Raw genomic sequence first — 21427 nt, forward strand, 5'->3', positions numbered from 1 at the left:
CAAACTGCAGTATGTGACAAAGACCATGCTGAGCACTGGCTGAGCATTCTGGCTGCACACCGCCTCCTCGCCAAGAGTTAATGAGATAATTTTTATCCTTGGAAGATACACCATTTCTAAATCTGAGAAAAAGCAGCCTTTACACAAGCAGTACCTCCCCTAGAGGAGGTCCCTGAAACAAAACATCACCTAATTGTAGTCTGCAGCTTCAACACTACAGGGAAGAAAGGCTCCTCCAACCTCTGACAGTAACTGCTGGCAAATGGGATGTGCTACTTAAGGAGAAGTTCCAGGACTGGTGTGTCTGCTCTCAGGCTGCTTACATCCCTTCAACATGTCTTTGGTGGGTGGCCTTTCTCCATTTTGGTTTTGATTATTTCTACCCCCTCCTCTTTCCCTTGAAGTACCATCATTATTATTCTTCTAACTAATATTCCTTAGTGTGATTAAGGCTCTCTGGCTATAGGAGGTGTTTTTACTTTTGGCTTAATAAAAAAACCAATGTAGCTGAAATCCCTCAGGTCTTTGAGTGGATTCTGGGAAAGCTTAAGTTTTGCTCATCCCTGCTAATTGTTTCTAGCCAGATCAGAATACAGCATTTAAGGAACTTAAGCCAACATCTAACTTAAAGTAAGGAGTCATGACATTATCTTCAACCTGAAGGTGCCTCTGATCATCTTTGTAACTTGCTGAATCACTAAAACAGTGTAGAAAACAATCCTCATGCCTGCTAATATTTGAACTTCTTAAGGCTTCTTATGAAAAAGCACTCGCCTGAAAATGAAATCTGAAACAGGGTCAGCAGAGATTTAAAGAGGATTTTGTAGTCAGTCTAAGATTTCACAAGGAAAACAGGTACAGGAGAAATTTTTTTTCTTTTAATCAGCTAAATGAGATCAGTAAGGACAAATGCCATCAATGAATGCCTCATTTAGGCTTGTTCTATTGCACAGGCAGAATGGGTGGTCTGCAAAACAAGTTAACAACAGAGACGGCTCTGCCAGCATTTCCCACTGAAACCATTCACAGACAGTGTATGTAAATCCTGACCCTTTTGAGGACAAATTTTCCAAACTCAAGTTCAGATTTTCAAATGTTCAGCACTGACTGTGGAGGTCTCGTTTTCAGGAACTTGGGTCCCATCTGGACATTTAACAAAGTGTTCAGATTTTTGCAAGACCTCTTTGTAAGTAATTGAAGGCTTCTAAAAACTGGCCAGGAGTTACAAGAAGCTGTCTTACTTAACCTGGTTAACACCTCGTGGCACACACACAAGTCTGATGATTCTATACAAAACTGCAAAAGCCCAATGCTGTACTAATCTATAAAGATGTTGTAAACTGTGAACAGGTGAGGCTCTGCAACAGGACAACACAGCACTGCAGCAAGGGAACAGGTGCAGAGTGGAGATCCCCAATACCCATGTGTTCGGATTACTGCTACCGTGACCATTTATTGCACAACTTTTATGTGCAGTGCATACAATAGAGCTGCTTGAATTTTTTCCACTGCCTGTCTGTTCCCACTACTTAAAAAACAAAAAGAAAAAAAAACCAAACCAAAACAAAAAACCCCCAAAAAATAAAAGAAAAAAAAAAGGAGAAAAATAAAAAAAGAGAAGAAATGAAAAAAAGAAAAAAAGAGAAAAAGAAAAAAAAAATAAAAAAGGCAAGCACCTTGTCCTTGCCAGAAGAGGAGGTGACAGTTCATGACAGAGTCTCAGGAGGTGCTCACCCAAGAGCAGCCCCAGTCCATGAGGGATTGGTGCTCCTGTAATGAGCAGTGAGCAACAGGCTGCAGTTTGAAGCACGAGCTCTATGTGTCAATTATTCTACCTTGCCAGGAAAGAGTGATTAGAGAATAACTCTCTGATGCCTTCAACTCTGTCCTGCTGCCCCCACTGGTTCACATCTATCACCATGAAGACTTCTCTCAGTGATTCATCACAGGAGGGATGCCTTTCCAAGGGAGGCACTGAGAAACTTTCCACTACTCCCTCCCTTCCATCCACTGTGCAGCAATCTCATTTCCTTACAAGCCCAGGATTACAATGTCAGTGGTTTCAGGCATTTGCTAGTAAGGAACAAGTAGCTTCCAGGAACAGTAAACACAATGAGTGCATTGAAAAACTCTTTTGAGAAAGAAAACTCATCACATCTTTCCAATAGGGAAGATGAGCTAAAGCAAGGCCCTATGAAAAGCTGAATGAAATTCTGAAAGGAGAGAAGGAGAGCCTGTAAAGTGCACAGTAAAAGCACTATCAGGCAGGATGACAGCAAAGAAGCCCAGGTAAATAATGGTTTATGTTTAGGCCTTTAATAAGAAATGTAGGGTAAGAGTACATTCACACATATAGGACCAAGAGCCACAAAACATTTCAAAAGAAGTAATTAGAACAACTGAGTTCAGGCATATTGCAACAGCACTGGGTTCTAACTGCCAATTTTGTTGGCTTCCCCTTGAAAAGTAATAGGAAAATTTGTCTCTGAAGTGACAAGAGGACTTACCTGGTTTAGTAAAGCCCTTGGCTTAACGTGTATATGCGTGCACTGCACACCTATACAATTGCTACAAAGGAGAAATGTTAATTCTTTGAGCTATTCTAAATAAGTTCAGAGTATTCTCCAAAAAGAGCTGGCAGTGTTTAACAATCTTGTCAATTTAAAGTAAGCTGTTTGCTAACTATATCATATTCATACATATATTGTAGCTACACATATACCCATAAAGTTTTATACTTAAGTAAGTTCTCCATGTTGCTTCCTCCAGGTTCTTATTGTCCATGGGGGATCTCTCCAGACCTGGAGTATGGGCATTCCAGTAGCTGAAGAGCTGCCACTGAACTGGCTCCACACTGAGGACATGCAAAACTTGAAAGCCAGCAAGTTCCTCTCTTGAGGGCAACATCCTACATGGAATGCCACCTTTTTCTTTGAGGCTGGAGAAACAATGTTGTTCGAAATGACAGCTTTACAGCAAAGGTAAAATCAGAGAAATTAGCTCATTCAAATTTTAAAGGACTTGAGAAAAAACCCCACATTTAGTGTAGCAACTGAACCAAGTCAAACCAAGTTAACAATGTCACCCCATAATTATTACAGCTACCTGTTCTGTACTCTAAGTTTTACTCTTTTTGGCTGGCTCAGCTGAAAAAAGTTGATACCACCAGACACTATTTCTCTCTAAAATGAGATAATGACAGATAATTCTAGACAGACAAAGAGGAGACATTTAATCCTGCTTCAGTTAGGAAATATTTAATTAAACCAGGAATCTGCAACTTCTCCCTGGACTGTTCCCATTGAATCCAATGATCACCACATCACTTTACTGTATCTGCTCTTTCAGACAGATTACTGTGTCTGGAAACCTGGTGTCCCTGCTCCTAAAGAACGTAAGGACCTAGCACCAGGGAAGGAATGAATCAATGAATTACAGGAGTGCTTGCACTGGGGTCTCTCTACCTTTACATGCAAGACCACTATTAGAGATTAATCTGAAAATGGATTTACATTAAGGTTAAACAAATTTTGGGAAAAGGCTTTACAAAAAATACTTACAAATTGATTTAGAGATGATAGCACTCTACTGATTCTATGTTTTTAAAGTTTCTTTAACTTCTGTATAACACTGGTTTATTAAATGCTGATATAATGAGAAACATACAACAAAACTGAATTATCTTCAATCACAAATGCTTATGGCAGTACAATAAGAATTTTAAAACCTAAATAAAAACAATACAGACTCTGTTGTCATAGAACAGAGACTGTTGTCCAACAGGTATTTTGGGGCTATTATTTAAAAGACACTACCAATGGCAAACTTAAACCTTCATGGTTACTTGAAAAGTAAATGAAACACAAGTTCCAAACAAGCCTGCAGTTTCTGGCATCAGCTTTCTACTAAGTCTGGAAACCTAAAAGATTGACAATACCAGCATTATAACTTAGGATTCAAAGATAAAGGAAAATCTGTAATTTTTCTAGTCAAATATACAAATCTGACGTTAGCTAAGTCAGCATAGATCAAGTTTCATTACTTCTCCTGGAAATAAACACTTTTGGGAAGAATAACATTTCTTTCAGTCAATTTTCACAAGCTAGGCCAAACAAAAAGAATTAAAAATAGCAAGATAAGACTGATGACAATAAAGTTTCTAATGTAACAATGGGAGAGGCCAGTCTGACTCATCAGCAAAGAAAAGATAAAAGAAATGGGAGATTAAAAGGATTTACTCAGTCCCACACAATTCCCAGGCCTCTTAGTAACTCAATCTGAACACTGTGAAAGCTAAATAAAGACATGCCTAATTTTTTATATTAACTGAAGGAACCTGATAAGCTACTAAAAGCACAAACAGAAATTAAATCTTGAAAAGTGATATTCTGTACAACATTTACACCCTGTAAATAAGAGGAGCAAATATGTCTCAGGCCACAGAACTAAGAGGCTCTCACAGTACCTCCTTCAGAAGCAACATCAGTGATGCAGCTCCTGAAGAACTAAGTCATGTCATTTGGGTTTTTTTGTTTTATTGAGTTTTGTGTGGTGCAGCTCTGAAGTCCAGCTAAGAGATACTCTAATAAACATCTTCCTTATCTGGCCAAAATATCACAGGAAGTGTAGATACTGATGTCCAGAAGGTCACAGAAATAAGATCACACTACTTTGTGATGCCTACACAGATCATGAATGCACAAAGGCCCAGGCAACACACTGAATTGCAGTGGTCTTGTCAGTAAGCCTAAGGACAGATTAAACTGGGAAAAAGGAAGAAAATTTCACTCTCACCCACTCTGACAAATTATTTAGCCCTTAGCAGTTCTAGAGATCATCTTGGAAATCAGAAAAAGAAATTATCTAAACAAAAGAATACGTATCAGCATCTGCCCACCTGCTATGGTTACTGCTTCTAGTTCAGATATACCAGGAAGAGTCTACCAGAACACTCTGCCAAAAAAGACTACCAGTGGGAAGAACAGAATTTGGAAGACCTATGCTAAATTGAGATAACAACAGAACATCACAAAAACCAACAAAACCTCCCCAAAAATCAACAAACCAGAAATATCTCAAACTAACCAGATTAGTGAAAGTTAGAGTGGAGCAAACACTGTAACTTCCCTCCTTTCTGCTGCATTGTGAGTTGTTCCTATCCTGAACTGGGAAGGTACCCTTTATTCAGTATAAACAGAACAAGACGACTGGGGATAAAAGCATCATAGAGTCAACCCAGGACACCTGGTCACAGAGAACCCAGGCACCTAGGAGAAACCAGGATGACAAAGGGAAAAAAAATGGGTGCAGGAAGGGAGGTTTCTAGGATAAGAATAAACAGTTTTAGACTTTGCTACAAAAGAAGTGAACCGAACAGGACAAATATCCACTTGTAGAAACAAAATAAATCCCAAGGAACTTAGATGCAAACTGCAATAAAAAGCTCAAAGGACTGTATGCTGTCTGAAGAAGGACACTCCAGTGTCAGCAGCAATTGTTCCATAGTCTGCAATGATCAACAGGTCTAAGGCTGCCAAAGAAAATTAATTCTTTTGCATTTTTTAGAAGCCCACATGGGTACCCTCTGGGAATATGGCTGTTCTGGCAGGAAGCTATAGGCCCAGGTGGCTGGGGCAGATTCAGGATGTTTTTAAAATGGTAGGAAAAAACAGACTAAGAGAGGCTGCATTTTCCAGGCCCAACAGTGGGAAATATTTAGTTAGGATATTTTTATGTTAGCAGCAGAAGACACCAACATGGAACATGAATATATTTTTTTTCTCCTATTAAATTGTTATGGCATCCAATTGCAGTCTAAACCAGAGAATGGTACAGCTGGACAAACCATGCTTCTAGAAATACATGTGTTTGGAAAACTCAGCCTCCAGAAATCTTTAAAAAGCTCAAGAAAACCTTCTGTTTGCCCCACCAAGACAATGAAGACTTCCTCTTTCAGCACCTCTCACAAAGTCTTATCTTCCACAGTTTCAGTTCAAAAACCCCCTCCCAAAACCACAAACCCCTAAATGCACAACCACCAACACTAAAAAACTCCACAGAACAAGTGATCAGGTTGCCTGTGATTTACAGAAACTGTTCCCAGCCTTTCACTGCCCACCTCTCTCTTAGACTTCTCAGTTTTGGAAACCTGCTGTGACAGAAGAAAAACAAAATAGTTAGCTGCTGCAATGTTCTGTTTGCCACATTAAAACTATTCCCTATTCCTGATATAAAATCCTCAAATAAGGCATACAATAATCCCATCTCCAGAGCAAATCCTCATTACCCTACAGTGAGCTTGTATTGTGGAAACTGCCATGTTTCAGATGATGCTCTAATAAAAGAGCAGGGTGTCAAATTCACAATGCAAGGTGGTATGTGATTGCAACCAGGTGAACAGGTCTTTGGTGTCATTTTGTTAATTTTACAAAATACACTTTAATCCTCACACTTCAGTGATTATTAAGCCTCATGTTGCATCAGTTTTTCCCAGCTTTAAAAATGTAAAAAGCTAAATCTAACACTTTCTTGTCTTCTAAAACACATTCTTCCACACTCCCATTTAATTTCTGTGCCATACTGACAGTTTTACATTATCATAACTACTTTTCCTGGATTAAATGTAATGTTTTCAAGGAGCATTCTTGAAGACAGATTATTTTATTTTCCTAGCCTTCCTCCCATCTCCAGCATTATTTTTAGAATAATAGACCTGACAAGACAGCAAACCTAACATGGGATTTTGAGCGGAAGGAATAGAGTGCTGGGGTTTCTTTTCCCCACATCTCTTGAAAGGTGGTAGTTGTCCGAATCAAGTTTATTTTTAGCTTCTCAGCAAGAGATATGCCAATTCCTGTTTCTGTTGGTGCTTTAAATGCTTTTCGCTTCTTACTGCAAAGTGATTCCCACATCTTTACTGCACAGCAACCTATGCCCTTTGTGGGAGCCTGCTTTCACTCATCTGCAGCACCTGCATGCAGTCCAGTTCAAAAGCAGGCTGCTGTCCCAGTCTGTCAGTGCTCAAGTTCATGTTCAAGGACCTAAAAAATCCCCAAGAAAATTGACACCACTAGCTGAAAGAGGAGAGGGCCAAAGAAAACTCTCAACTTCCAATTCATACAAGAGTGATAATTCTAGAATGTTTTCACATGAAAATTAAAATTGCAATGTTTCCTTCCAAGGCATGAGATGCTAAAATGGAAGCACACTATTATTTTAGGAATAAATGATTTATACTCTTAAGACACAGTATTGTTGAAAGCCCACCTTTCTGGTAGCTGTAATTGTTCCAGAAATTGTTAGATTTGATATGATTATAGAAATAGATTGTTAAATTCACCAGAAACTAGAAGAAATTTTCCATCTTGTGATAGATTTTGGATTGAATCAGCAGGTGCTCTTACAGTGACTTTCAATTCGGGACACATCTTTATTTCCAAACTGGATGAAAAAAAACCACTTTCTTCAGAAATAAAGCAAGTCAGAAGATACAGCAATTACTTTTCAAATATTAGGGAACCACTTAGGGAACACAATATACATGGTACAGTTTCATTTTGCTACTTTCAATATTCACAGTAAAATACTTTCTCAAATAATCTAAATGCACCTTAGAGCCATCAAGTGCCAGTTAATTTTGTTCCACAGAAATATAAGACACCAAAAGCCAGGTAAGTTCCTCCCTCTGTGTTCAGACTTGTCCAAGCACTTCTGCACTGCATCAGTGCTGAAACAGGTTTATTGGAAAGCTCAGAGGTTCAGTTTTGATCAATTCCAATCAAAGACCTATATTAAAGAACAAACACAAAACTCCTGGGCTCCACAGCTGCAGGATAAGACACTGATCACCAGGATAGCTTGTGAAGATGCCATAATGCCCTTTAGGTTCAGGATATCTGTGTTGTAGGTAGGACCTTCTTCTTGAGCCAGATTGTCCTGAACGTTTCAGTCACTTAGATTTGTGGAGAGGGAACAGTGAGGAGACCAGTTGGCTTGATCTTGTTGATTCCTCCATCAAGGATGCAGACCCTTGGGTACTTGTTTTTCACTAGATGAGCTGCAAACTGAAAGAGACAGATCATTAGCCCACTGCATATCATAGTCATTAGGTGACAATAACTTTCTTATGTAAGAGAAATTAAACAAAAAATATGAGACCCTAGGAAGTTATTTTTTTGCACCAACAAGCCCAGCACAGGAATCCAGATCAGTGTGTTAAAACAGCTGAAAGTTAAAACCTGAAAGTGTCACACTAATAACAATGAACTTTATCTCTGCTTAGGCAGGTTTTTACCTTATTCTAAAAGGATGTTTTTAATCTCAGGGGAATCACTGGAACCTTTCTCAAAGTATGAACTAACAAATATTTTTCTGTGCATTAATCTAACTCTCAGCTCTTTTCTGCAGCTTCCCAAGTGTACAAGCATCACAGTTTGAGGGGAAAGTCATTTGCTTACCTGTCAAACTTGTCTGATGTGACCTGATCTCACAGATGTCAGATATGAATTTGGGGTCTACCATCTCTAATCTCCCCTGCTCCCACCAGTGTGCCACAGGCAGGTTCAATAGTACAAGCAGGTATCCCCCCACCATGGAAAGCCTCTGTCCTCAAGTAGTTCATGCCACCATAAACCAAACACAGCAATTGCCACTTTCCACACAGGAACTCTGTGAAACATTATTGCACTGACAAAGATATTTTGTATATCAAAATAAGTATGAGTACTAAATCAAAATTATGTTTCAGAATACCAAAATTCAAGCAATACTTTCTGTATTACGTGTCAAACTTGCCTTCTACATATTGACTACAATGCATTAAAAGCAAGCACCAAAATGGACTGATCAGTGAGAAACTAGTAGTTTTACCTAATTTCCAGTAGCTGTGAGAGATTGCTCTGCCATCCGAGTCTTGAAGACTGTTTCTTTAAAACTGGTTGTCAAATCAGTACAATTTGTAAAATCATTGAGTACTTCCAATGGGCTATGCAAAACATTCACAATTCCCTTTTTGACTCTTTAAACTAATTAATGATGCTATTTGAGAACATGTGCAAGTGTGATGTCCAGGTCTCTGACTTCGCACAAACAACTAAATTACCAACTCAAGAACAGCTCTGAGCACCCCAATCAAACTCAATACATGGGATTTCTTTATTAATTTATTTTCCTCCTAATTACCTATTACAGCATAACTGCTGAGGTAGAACTAGATATACTACACAATTACCTGTCAACATTTTGGCTGTTAAATTTGTTTCAGGTAGTTGTCTAGAAAAGACTCAAAGTTGAATCATCTCTTTCCCCACCAGTTTTGGTTATTCAGTACAGGAGTCAAAGAATCAAATAAAAAAATTCTTGCAATCAAGCAATCACAGCAGCTGACAGAAAACTTCTACCATATGTGGATGTCTGCTTTTATAAGCAAAGTAAATGCTATGCTTTTGGAAAGGCTCTTGGCTGCATAGGGTGTGTAATATGCACAGAGACATCACAAGGAGAGCCCAAATACCTCTTGCTACAATCACAGTCCATAAAGATGCGGTGTGCAGTAAAGTACAGACAAAGAGAGCACTCAGCTGTGCACACCATGAACTGCAAAAATAGTTTATATTCCCAGTGAAATACTCCTACCAGATATCTCTACTTCACATGGACATATGTGTCACCTCACAGTGCTCTCCACCTGTGACTAATGGACAGTGCTGTGACTTAGACACCAGCGCTGCTCAGAGCCAGCAGAAATGAAAAATGGCAACAAGCCTTCAGGCTGGCAGGAAGCAGCACGTTATTTCCTGAGCACAATGTCCCATGTGTCAACAGAGGTGTTCTACTCTCTGACTACTGATAATTTTTAAATGCTGATAATAAACTGTAAATTCTACTCCAAGTGTTTTGAATGTCCTAACCCTAATATAATTACCATTCAATATAACCTAAAAAGAAAATACCCAAACAAATGCCTTGTACCTGGGATTTGAGCATTAAGGCTTGTGTCCCACTGTATTTTAGAACTGCTTAAGTAACCAAGGTATGTCTAAAAATAAATTTTCTTCACTGCATATGACCAGGTTCCTTTAAAACCTTATAGTGAGGAATTTGTTGCTTCTTTCAGGGCCCCCGGGAAGAAAGCACTGCAAAATCTGGGCAATGATGGCAGAAAGCACAAGATGATATACCATAAGATTAGCTTTTTTTTTTTTTTAAGTTGTCACAGAACTGTTTGCTGTTGTCTGTCTAGTTTCAGTGAGAAATGCTGCAAATACAATTCAAAATATTGCAGCTGAACACTCAGCCAGGGAAAAACCAATGAGCAGGAAATGTGCTACAACCAGTATCTCACTACTGTGGGAATTAGCTGTGAGTCAGGGGCTGAGAGGCACACTGATATAAGCTGAGAGCTGCCATCCAAGTCCCAATATCAGCCTCCAAGAGCTCTGCTCATACATCTGCCCAGGCACTGCATAAAAGACAGGTTTAAATCACAAGGCAAGAGGACTTGAGCTGATTAAAGGCATTCCTATTTTACCTTCTGCCTTCTCCCCTTTTTTCCACTGGAAGTAGAAATAGTAACTTTTGGTAAAGCATGGACTTAGAAATATTCTCTTACAGGCACAGCAGTCTTCCTTATTCAAGGTTTGACTTTTTATAGTTCTGTTCCTCTGCACATGTCTGTGCCACCCTCTCCCAGACAGAGGAGCCTGTCTGTGGCAGACAAGAACAGGAACTTGTTCACCATGTGTCTGAAATGTTCCAACACCACCTGCTACCTTGCCTTGCCAAAATACACTCCATGAAGCCACTATTTTCAAAACACAGGGGAGTGTTATTTCTGGTGTATGCATTGATGGAGGGGCATGAGAGGAAGGACTATTTGAAATAAATACATAGATTTTCACCCCAGTTTGACTCTCAGTTATACCAAATATCAGTAGCCTGAATCAAAGAAACAAAGATTAAAAAAATTAATGTTTCCTAAAAAGCTGGAAAAAAGTAAAAATCAGTGATCCAAAAAGAGCAAAATTTCATGCATCAAAAAAATCCCAAGGTGCTCTTCTGAATGAATGCCCCAGACTATCTACAGCAGAAACTGCCATCCTGGAATGCATAGAGGGGCTCTATTTCCTTCATAAATGCAACCAGAATGTGTCAGCTAGAAGGTTACTAACAGGCACCTGAATATGTAATTTGTAGTTTACTAAATAATCCAATTTACTAAGGTGTTGCTAAGACTGCAAATAACACGGTGAAGAGATAAGCCTATGGGTAGCATGTAAAGCACCTGCATTTTAAAGAGAGATGTATTGAAACATATAAAGGTAGTTAAAATTAAATTCCATTATACAGAAATGTATTTCTGTAAATAGAAATAAACTGTACTTGATTATATTATTAAACTTTCTCAAATTTATCAAATGTTTGTGTTGACACAACTTCTGAAATATGTCTTTCCCCACACCACCAATGGATCACACTCATCTGTAATACTTCTGCTTTCATTTAGACAAGAAAACTAGTTGGGGGAAATGGGAGTTGTGCCTACCTGAGGAAAGGCTTCAAGGGATACTACAAGACTTTAAGCTTTTTACTTTCTGCTTCAGGTGGCCTTTCCTCAACATGAGATTCCCATGTCCAGTTACTGTGTTTTCCCTGGTTGCATCTAATGCTTAAACTGAACTTCCAAATTGAAATTCTTCTTGCTGCTTTCACAGCAAATATTGCATTTGAAAGTATGAATAAGTGAGTAACTTATTTAATGACTACTATATGATGACTTTGCTGAAGACTTTGGAAACACAATTCTTCTATTAATTATTGCATCCAGCAATTCCACATAAAACAACCTTCTTGATGAACATAACTGAGCCAGAAAGTTGCAATTTGCATTTGAAAGTAGTCAGTTAAGACTCTTCATGCAGATACAAAAAGTCAGGCTTTCAGAGACAGACAAGATCACAGCAAATGCAGATCAAAATGTGGGCAAATATTAAACATTTTACCCTGCTCTCAATATAAATGCTCTTAATACAAATAGTACAACAGGACGGCTGCTTTAAGTACTATCAAGAACCTTAATGATCTGCACATTGGAGAATTTATCAAAATGTTTCTACTAGCCTGTTCCAAGCAGCAAAAGCACAGTTTCAAGTGCTGCATGTCTCCTGCCAGGCACGTCACGTTTTCAGGCTGTCTAGAGCAGAGTGTGAGAACACAACAGTGAGAGCAGCCCCACTGCCAGCACCCTTTGGGCCAGCCACAAGGGCGGCTGCGTACACATTATTCACTTTCCCAGACATTCCTGTGACAGGCTGTAATTAAAGGGAGGGAAGTCTCATGAATTTTGATGGTTTTGACTAGGGTGAAATTTTACTTTTTTCAGTATATATGCCATTGGACCCATATCCTCCCATCAAAGTTCTGTCTGGCTCCCTAATTTCTTCTCCTGCATTGCAACATCAGTCCGGCTAGTTTTGACCCTTTGCACTGCAAATAAAATCATCCCAGTCCACTTTCTTGTTGTCACAAAATCTCACAATTTCTTTTATTTTCTAAATTTTGTAAGTGTCCATGCCACGGGTCTGATAGTTTCCCCTCAGGGATTTCTCTTCCTCCTTGATATTTTCCCCTGCTTTTGCAGTATCTCTCAGATTAGGTTTGGCATCGTTCTCTCTTTTCTGCTGCATCTCATTTCCTCCCAGACCATTTCCTTGTAGTCACTAAATCTCTGAAAATTCTGATTTTTAGGGGTTTTTTTTCGGTTGCATTTCATTTGATCGTATCTCTTTCCAGAGCCTTTGGAAGCCTTTCTTTCCTGGGACGCAAGATTTCGTTTCCCGTCCCGAAAGGAAATTTCATTTCCTTTCGGGACGGGAAACGAAATCTGGCCATTTCAATGGGGACCAATTGGGCTATCTTTGGTCCATGTCCCTGCACTTGATGGCACCCCATGACTTTTGATGGTTTTCACTTGGGCAAAAATTTTTTTTTTTTTTTTTTTTCCAGCATCCAGGCCACGGGTCTGATAGTTTCCCCTCAGGGATTTCTCTTCCTCCTTGATATTCTAGCCTGCTTTTGCAGTATCTCTCAGATTAGGTTTGCCATCTTTCTGTCTTTTCTGCTGCATCTCATTTCCTCCCAGACCATTTCCTTGTAGTCACTAAATCTCTGAAAATTCTGATTTTTAGGGGTTTTTTTTCGGTTTCATTTCATTTGATCGTATCTCTTTCCAGAGCCTTTGGAAGCCTTTCTTTCCTGGGACGCAAGATTTCGTTTCCCGTCCCGAAAGGAAATTTCATTTCCTTTCGGGATGGGAAACGAAATCTTGCCATTTCAATGGGGACCAATTGGGCTATCTTTGGTCCATGTCCCTGCACTTGACGACACCCCATGACTTTTGATGGTTTTCACTTGGGCAAAAAAATTTTTTTTTTTTTTTTTTTTCAGCATCCACGCCACGGGTCTGATAGTTTCCCCTCAGGGATTTCTCTTCCATCATGATATTTTGCCCTGCTTTTGCAGTATCTCTCAGATTAGGTTTGCCATCTTTCTGTCTTTTCTGCTGCATCTCATTTCCTCCCAGACCATTTCCTTGTAGTCACTAAATCTCTGAAAATTCTGATTTTTAGGGGTTTTTTTTCGGTTGCATTTCATTTGATCGTATCTCTTTCCCGAGCCTTTGGAAGCCTTTCTTTCCTGGGACGCAAGATTTCGTTTCCCGTCCCGAAAGGAAATTTCATTTCCTTTCGGGACGGGAAACGAAATCTTGCCATTTCAATGGGGACCAATTGGGCTATCTTTGGTCCATGTCCCTGCACTTGACGGCACCCCATGACTTTTGATGGTTTTCACTTGGGCAAAAAAATTTTTTTTTTTTTTTTTTTCAGCATCCACGCCACGGGTCTGATAGTTTCCCCTCAGGGATTTCTCTTCCATCATGATATTTTCCCCTGCTTTTGCAGTATCTCTCAGATTAGGTTTGCCATCTTTCTGTCTTTTCTGCTGCATCTCATTTCCTCCCAGACCATTTCCTTGTAGTCACTAAATCTCTGAAAATTCTGATTTTTAGGGGGTTTTTTTCGGTTGCATTTCATTTGATCGTATCTCTTTCCAGAGCCTTTGGAAGCCTTTCTTTCCTGGGACGCAAGATTTCGTTTCCCGTCCCGAAAGGAAATGAAATTTCCTTTCGGGACGGGAAACGAAATCTTGCCATTTCAATGGGGACCAATTGGGCTATCTTTGGTCCATGTCCCTGCACTTGACGGCACCCCATGACTTTTGATGGTTTTCACTTGGGCAAAAATTTTTTTTTTTTTTTTTTTTCCCAGCATCCACGCCACGGGTCTGATAGTTTCCCCTCAGGGATTTCTCTTCCATCATGATATTTTCCCCTGCTTTTGCAGTATCCCTCAGATTAGGTTTGGCATCATTCTGTCTTTTCTGCTGCATCTCATTTCCTCCCAGACCATTTCCTTGTAGTCACTAAATCTCTGAAAATTCTGATTTTTAGGGGTTTTTTTTCGGTTGCATTTCATTTGATCGTATCTCTTTCCAGAGCCTTTGGAAGCCTTTCTTTCCTGGGACGCAAGATTTCGTTTCCCGTCCCGAAAGGAAATTTCATTTCCTTTCGGGACGGGAAACGAAATCTTGCCATTTCAATGGGGACCAATTGGGCTATCTTTGGTCCATGTCCCTGCACTTGACGGCACCCCATGACTTTTGATGGTTTTCACTTGGGCAAAAAAATTTTTTTTTTTTTTTTTTTTCAGCATCCACGCCACGGGTCTGATAGTTTCCCCTCAGGGATTTCTCTTCCTCCTTGATATTTTCCCCTGCTTTTGCAGTATCCCTCAGATTAGGTTTGGCATCATTCTGTCTTTTCTGCTGCATCTCATTTCCTCCCAGACCATCTCCTTGTAGTCACTAAATCTCTGAAAATTCTGATTTTTAGTGTTTTTTTTTCGGTTGCATTTCATTTGATCGTATCTCTTTCCAGAGCCTTTGGAAGCCTTTCTTTCCTGGGACGCAAGATTTCGTTTCCCGTCCCGAAAGGAAATTTCATTTCCTTTCGGGACGGGAAACGAAATCTTGCCATTTCAATGGGGACCAATTGGGCTATCTTTGGTCCATGTCCCTGCACTTGACGGCACCCCATGACTTTTGATGGTTTTCACTTGGGCAAAAAAATTTTTTTTTTTTTTTTTTTTCAGCATCCACGCCACGGGTCTGATAGTTTCCCCTCAGGGATTTCTCTTCCATCATGATATTTTCCCCTGCTTTTGCAGTATCTCTCAGATTAGGTTTGCCATCTTTCTGTCTTTTCTGCTGCATCTCATTTCCTCCCAGACCATTTCCTTGTAGTCACTAAATCTCTGAAAATTCTGATTTTTAGGGGTTTTTTTTCGGTTGCATTTCATTTGATCGTATCTCTTTCCAGAGCCTTTGGAAGCCTTTCTTTCCTGGGACGCAAGATTTCGTTTCCCGTCCCGAAAGGAAATTTCATTTCCTTTCGGGACGGGAAACGAAATCTTGCCATTTCAATGGGGACCAATTGGGCTATCTTTGGTCCATGTCCCTGCACTTGACGGCACCCCATGACTTTTGATGGTTTTCACTTGGGCAAAAAAATTTTTTTTTTTTTTTTTTTTCAGCATCCACGCCACGGGTCTGATAGTTTCCCCTCAGGGATTTCTCTTCCATCATGATATTTTGCCCTGCTTTTGCAGTATCTCTCAGATTAGGTTTGCCATCTTTCTGTCTTTTCTGCTGCATCTCATTTCCTCCCAGACCATTTCCTTGTAGTCACTAAATCTCTGAAAATTCTGATTTTTAGGGGTTTTTTTTCGGTTGCATTTCATTTGATCGTATCTCTTTCCAGAGCCTTTGGAAGCCTTTCTTTCCTGGGACGCAAGATTTCGTTTCCCGTCCCGAAAGGAAATTTCATTTCCTTTCGGGACGGGAAACGAAATCTTGCCATTTCAATGGGGACCAATTGGGCTATCTTTGGTCCATGTCCCTGCACTTGACGGCACCCCATGACTTTTGATGGTTTTCACTTGGGCAAAAAAATTTTTTTTTTTTTTTTTTTTCAGCATCCACGCCACGGGTCTGATAGTTTCCCCTCAGGGATTTCTCTTCCATCATGATATTTTGCCCTGCTTTTGCAGTATCTCTCAGATTAGGTTTGCCATCTTTCTGTCTTTTCTGCTGCATCTCATTTCCTCCCAGACCATTTCCTTGTAGTCACTAAATCTCTGAAAATTCTGATTTTTAGGGGTTTTTTTTCGGTTTCATTTCATTTGATCGTATCTCTTTCCAGAGCCTTTGGAAGCCTTTCTTTCCTGGGACGCAAGATTTCGTTTCCCGTCCCGAAAGGAAATGAAATTTCCTTTCGGGACGGGAAACGAAATCTTGCCATTTCAATGGGGACCAATTGGGCTATCTTTGGTCCATGTCCCTGCACTTGACGGCACCCCATGACTTTTGATGGTTTTCACTTGGGCAAAAAAATTTTTTTTTTTTTTTTTTTTTCAGCATCCACGCCTCGGGTCTGATAGTTTCCCCTCAGGGTATTCTCTTCCATCATGATATTTTCCCCTGCTTTTGCAGTATCTCTCAGGTTAGGTTTGCCATCTTTCTGTCTTTTCTGCTGCATCTCATTTCCGCCCAGACCATTTCCTTGTAGTCACTAAATCTCTGAAAATTCTGATTTTTAGGGGTTTTTTTTCGGTTTTATTTCATTTGATCGTATCTCTTTCCAGAGCCTTTGGAAGCCATTCTTTCCTGGGACGCAAGATTTCGTTTCCCGTCCCGAAAGGAAATTTCATTTCCTTTCGGGACGGGAAACGAAATCTTGCCATTTCAATGGGGACCAATTGGGCTATCTTTGGTCCATGTCCCTGCACTTGACGACAACCCATGACTTTTGATGGTTTTCACTTGGGCAAAAAAATTTTTTTTTTTTTTTTTTTTCAGCATCCACGCCACGGGTCTGATAGTTTCCCCTCAGGGATTTCTCTTCCATCATGATATTTTCCCCTGCTTTTGCAGTATCTCTCAGATTAGGTTTGCCATCTTTCTGTCTTTTCTGCTGCATCTCATTTCCTCCCAGACCATTTCCTTGTAGTCACTAAATCTCTGAAAATTCTGATTTTTAGGGGTTTTTTTTCGGTTGCATTTCATTTGATCGTATCTCTTTCCAGAGCCTTTGGAAGCCTTTCTTTCCTGGGACGCAAGATTTCGTTTCCCGTCCCGAAAGGAAATTTCATTTCCTTTCGGGACGGGAAACGAAATCTTGCCATTTCAATGGGGACCAATTGGGCTATCTTTGGTCCATGTCCCTGCACTTGACGGCACCCCATGACTTTTGATGGTTTTCACTTGGGCAAAAATTTTTTTTTTTTTTTTTTTTTCCCAGCATCCACGCCACGGGTCTGATAGTTTCCCCTCAGGGATTTCTCTTCCATCATGATATTTTCCCCTGCTTTTGCAGTATCCCTCAGATTAGGTTTGGCATCATTCTGTCTTTTCTGCTGCATCTCATTTCCTCCCAGACCATCTCCTTGTAGTCACTAAATCTCTGAAAATTCTGATTTTTAGGGGTTTTTTTTCGGTTGCATTTCATTTGATCGTATCTCTTTCCAGAGCCTTTGGAAGCCTTTCTTTCCTGGGACGCAAGATTTCGTTTCCCGTCCCGAAAGGAAATTTCATTTCCTTTCGGGACGGGAAACGAAATCTTGCCATTTCAATGGGGACCAATTGGGCTATCTTTGGTCCATGTCCCTGCACTTGACGGCACCCCATGACTTTTGATGGTTTTCACTTGGGCAAAAAAATTTTTTTTTTTTTTTTTTTTCAGCATCCACGCCACGGGTCTGATAGTTTCCCCTCAGGGATTTCTCTTCCTCCTTGATATTTTCCCCTGCTTTTGCAGTATCCCTCAGATTAGGTTTGGCATCATTCTGTCTTTTCTGCTGCATCTCATTTCCTCCCAGACCATCTCCTTGTAGTCACTAAATCTCTGAAAATTCTGATTTTTAGTGTTTTTTTTTCGGTTGCATTTCATTTGATCGTATCTCTTTCCAGAGCCTTTGGAAGCCTTTCTTTCCTGGGACGCAAGATTTCGTTTCCCGTCCCGAAAGGAAATTTCATTTCCTTTCGGGACGGGAAACGAAATCTTGCCATTTCAATGGGGACCAATTGGGCTATCTTTGGTCCATGTCCCTGCACTTGACGGCACCCCATGACTTTTGATGGTTTTCACTTGGGCAAAAAAATTTTTTTTTTTTTTTTTTTTCAGCATCCACGCCACGGGTCTGATAGTTTCCCCTCAGGGATTTCTCTTCCATCATGATATTTTGCCCTGCTTTTGCAGTATCTCTCAGATTAGGTTTGCCATCTTTCTGTCTTTTCTGCTGCATCTCATTTCCTCCCAGACCATTTCCTTGTAGTCACTAAATCTCTGAAAATTCTGATTTTTAGGGGTTTTTTTTCGGTTGCATTTCATTGGATCGTATCTCTTTCCCGAGCCTTTGGAAGCCTTTCTTTCCTGGGACGCAAGATTTCGTTTCCCGTCCCGAAAGGAAATTTCATTTCCTTTCGGGACGGGAAACGAAATCTTGCCATTTCAATGGGGACCAATTGGGCTATCTTTGGTCCATGTCCCTGCACTTGACGGCACCCCATGACTTTTGATGGTTTTCACTTGGGCAAAAAAATTTTTTTTTTTTTTTTTTTCAGCATCCACGCCACGGGTCTGATAGTTTCCCCTCAGGGATTTCTCTTCCATCATGATATTTTCCCCTGCTTTTGCAGTATCTCTCAGATTAGGTTTGCCATCTTTCTGTCTTTTGTGCTGCATCTCATTTCCTCCCAGACCATTTCCTTGTAGTCACTAAATCTCTGAAAATTCTGATTTTTAGGGGTTTTTTTTCGGTTGCATTTCATTTGATCGTATCTCTTTCCCGAGCCTTTGGAAGCCTTTCTTTCCTGGGATGCAAGATTTCGTTTCCCGTCCCGAAAGGAAATTTCATTTCCTTTCGGGACGGGAAACGAAATCTTGCCATTTCAATGGGGACCAATTGGGCTATCTTTGGTCCATGTCCCTGCACTTGACGGCACCCCATGACTTTTGATGGTTTTCACTTGGGCAAAAAAATTTTTTTTTTTTTTTTTTTTCAGCATCCACGCCACGGGTCTGATAGTTTCCCCTCAGGGATTTCTCTTCCATCATGATATTTTGCCCTGCTTTTGCAGTATCTCTCAGATTAGGTTTGCCATCTTTCTGTCTTTTCTGCTGCATCTCATTTCCTCCCAGACCATTTCCTTGTAGTCACTAAATCTCTGAAAATTCTGATTTTTAGGGGTTTTTTTTCGGTTTCATTTCATTTGATCGTATCTCTTTCCAGAGCCTTTGGAAGCCTTTCTTTCCTGGGACGCAAGATTTCGTTTCCCGTCCCGAAAGGAAATGAAATTTCCTTTCGGGACGGGAAACGAAATCTTGCCATTTCAATGGGGACCAATTGGGCTATCTTTGGTCCATGTCCCTGCACTTGACGGCACCCCATGACTTTTGATGGTTTTCACTTGGGCAAAAAAATTTTTTTTTTTTTTTTTTTTCAGCATCCACGCCTCGGGTCTGATAGTTTCCCCTCAGGGTATTCTCTTCCATCATGATATTTTCCCCTGCTTTTGCAGTATCTCTCAGGTTAGGTTTGCCATCTTTCTGTCTTTTCTGCTGCATCTCATTTCCGCCCAGACCATTTCCTTGTAGTCACTAAATCTCTGAAAATTCTGATTTTTAGGGGTTTTTTTTCGGTTGCATTTCATTTGATCGTATCTCTTTCCCGAGCCTTTGGAAGCCTTTCTTTCCTGGGACGCAAGATTTCGTTTCCCGTCCCGAAAGGAAATTTCATTTCCTTTCGGGACGGGAAACGAAATCTTGCCATTTCAATGGGGACCAATTGGGCTATCTTTGGTCCATGTCCCTGCACTTGACGGCACCCCATGACTTTTGATGGTTTTCACTTGGGCAAAAAAATTTTTTTTTTTTTTTTTTTTCAGCATCCACGCCACGGGTCTGATAGTTTCCCCTCAGGGATTTCTCTTCCATCATGATATTTTCCCCTGCTTTTGCAGTACCTCTCAGATTAGGTTTGCCATCTTTCTGTCTTTTCTGCTGCATCTCATTTCCTCCCAGACCATTTCCTTGTAGTCACTAAATCTCTGAAAATTCTGATTTTTAGGGGTTTTTTTTCGGTTGCATTTCATTTGATCATATCTCTTTGCAGAGCCTTTGGAAGCCTTTCTTTCCTGGGACGCAAGATTTCGTTTCCCGTCCCGAAAGGAAATTTCATTTCCTTTCGGGACGGGAAACGAAATCTTGCCATTTCAATGGGGACCAATTGGGCTATCTTTGGTCCATGTCCCTGCACTTGACGGCACCCCATGACTTTTGATGGTTTTCACTTGGGCAAAAAAATTTTTTTTTTTTTTTTTTTTCAGCATCCACGCCTCGGGTCTGATAGTTTCCCCTCAGGGTATTCTCTTCCATCATGATATTTTCCCCTGCTTTTGCAGTATCTCTCAGATTAGGTTTGCCATCTTTCTGTCTTTTCTGCTGCATCTCATTTCCTCCCAGACCATTTCCTTGTAGTCACTAAATCTCTGAAAATTCTGATTTTTAGGGGTTTTTTTTCGGTTGCATTTCATTTGATCGTATCTCTTTCCCGAGCCTTTGGAAGCCTTTCTTTCCTGGGACGCAAGATTTCGTTTCCCGTCCCGAAAGGAAATTTCATTTCCTTTCGGGACGGGAAACGAAATCTTGCCATTTCAATGGGGACCAATTGGGCTATCTTTGGTCCATGTCCCTGCAATTGACGGCACCCCATGACTTTTGATGGTTTTCACTTGGGCAAAAAAATTTTTTTTTTTTTTTTTTTTCAGCATCCACGCCACGGGTCTGATAGTTTCCCCTCAGGGATTTCTCTTCCTCCTTGATATTTTCCCCTGCTTTTGCAGTATCCCTCAGATTAGGTTTGGCATCATTCTGTCTTTTCTGCTGCATCTCATTTCCTCCCAGACCATCTCCTTCTAGTCACTAAATCTCTGAAAATTCTGATTTTTAGGGGTTTTTTTTCGGTTGCATTTCATTTGATCGTATCTCTTTCCAGAGCCTTTGGAAGCCTTTCTTTCCTGGGACGCAAGATTTCGTTTCCCGTCCCGAAAGGAAATTTCATTTCCTTTCGGGACGGGAAACGAAATCTTGCCATTTCAATGGGGACCAATTGGGCTATCTTTGGTCCATGTCCCTGCACTTGACGGCACCCCATGACTTTTGATGGTTTTCACTTGGGCAAAAAAATTTTTTTTTTTTTTTTTTTTCAGCATCCACGCCACGGGTCTGATAGTTTCCCCTCAGGGATTTCTCTTC

General features: G+C 40.4%; 1 protein-coding gene and 1 long non-coding RNA gene across 4 annotated transcripts in view; one reads left to right on the forward strand and one right to left on the reverse strand.

Moving 5' to 3' along the window:
* The first annotated feature begins 120 nt into the window (after nucleotides 1–120).
* Nucleotides 121–5045, forward strand: LOC135298948 (uncharacterized). Its single transcript, XR_010360997.1, has 2 exons — nucleotides 121–343; nucleotides 2770–5045. It is a non-coding gene; the product is annotated as an uncharacterized LOC135298948 (long non-coding RNA).
* A 2354-nt stretch (nucleotides 5046–7399) lies between these two features.
* The window catches only part of TBCK (TBC1 domain containing kinase), a 128554-nt gene continuing 114526 nt past the window's right edge, over nucleotides 7400–21427 (reverse strand). For all 3 annotated transcript variants that reach the window (XM_064417135.1, XM_064417136.1, XM_064417137.1), the window contains one exon: nucleotides 7400–8063. In XM_064417135.1, coding sequence (XP_064273205.1) covers nucleotides 7953–8063 — 111 coding nt within the window. In that variant the 3' untranslated portion in view covers nucleotides 7400–7952. The remainder of the gene's footprint in view (nucleotides 8064–21427) is intronic.

The sequence above is a fragment of the Passer domesticus genome, chromosome 4 (assembly GCF_036417665.1).
Source record: "Passer domesticus isolate bPasDom1 chromosome 4, bPasDom1.hap1, whole genome shotgun sequence".
Classification (NCBI taxonomy): Eukaryota; Metazoa; Chordata; class Aves; order Passeriformes; family Passeridae; genus Passer; species Passer domesticus.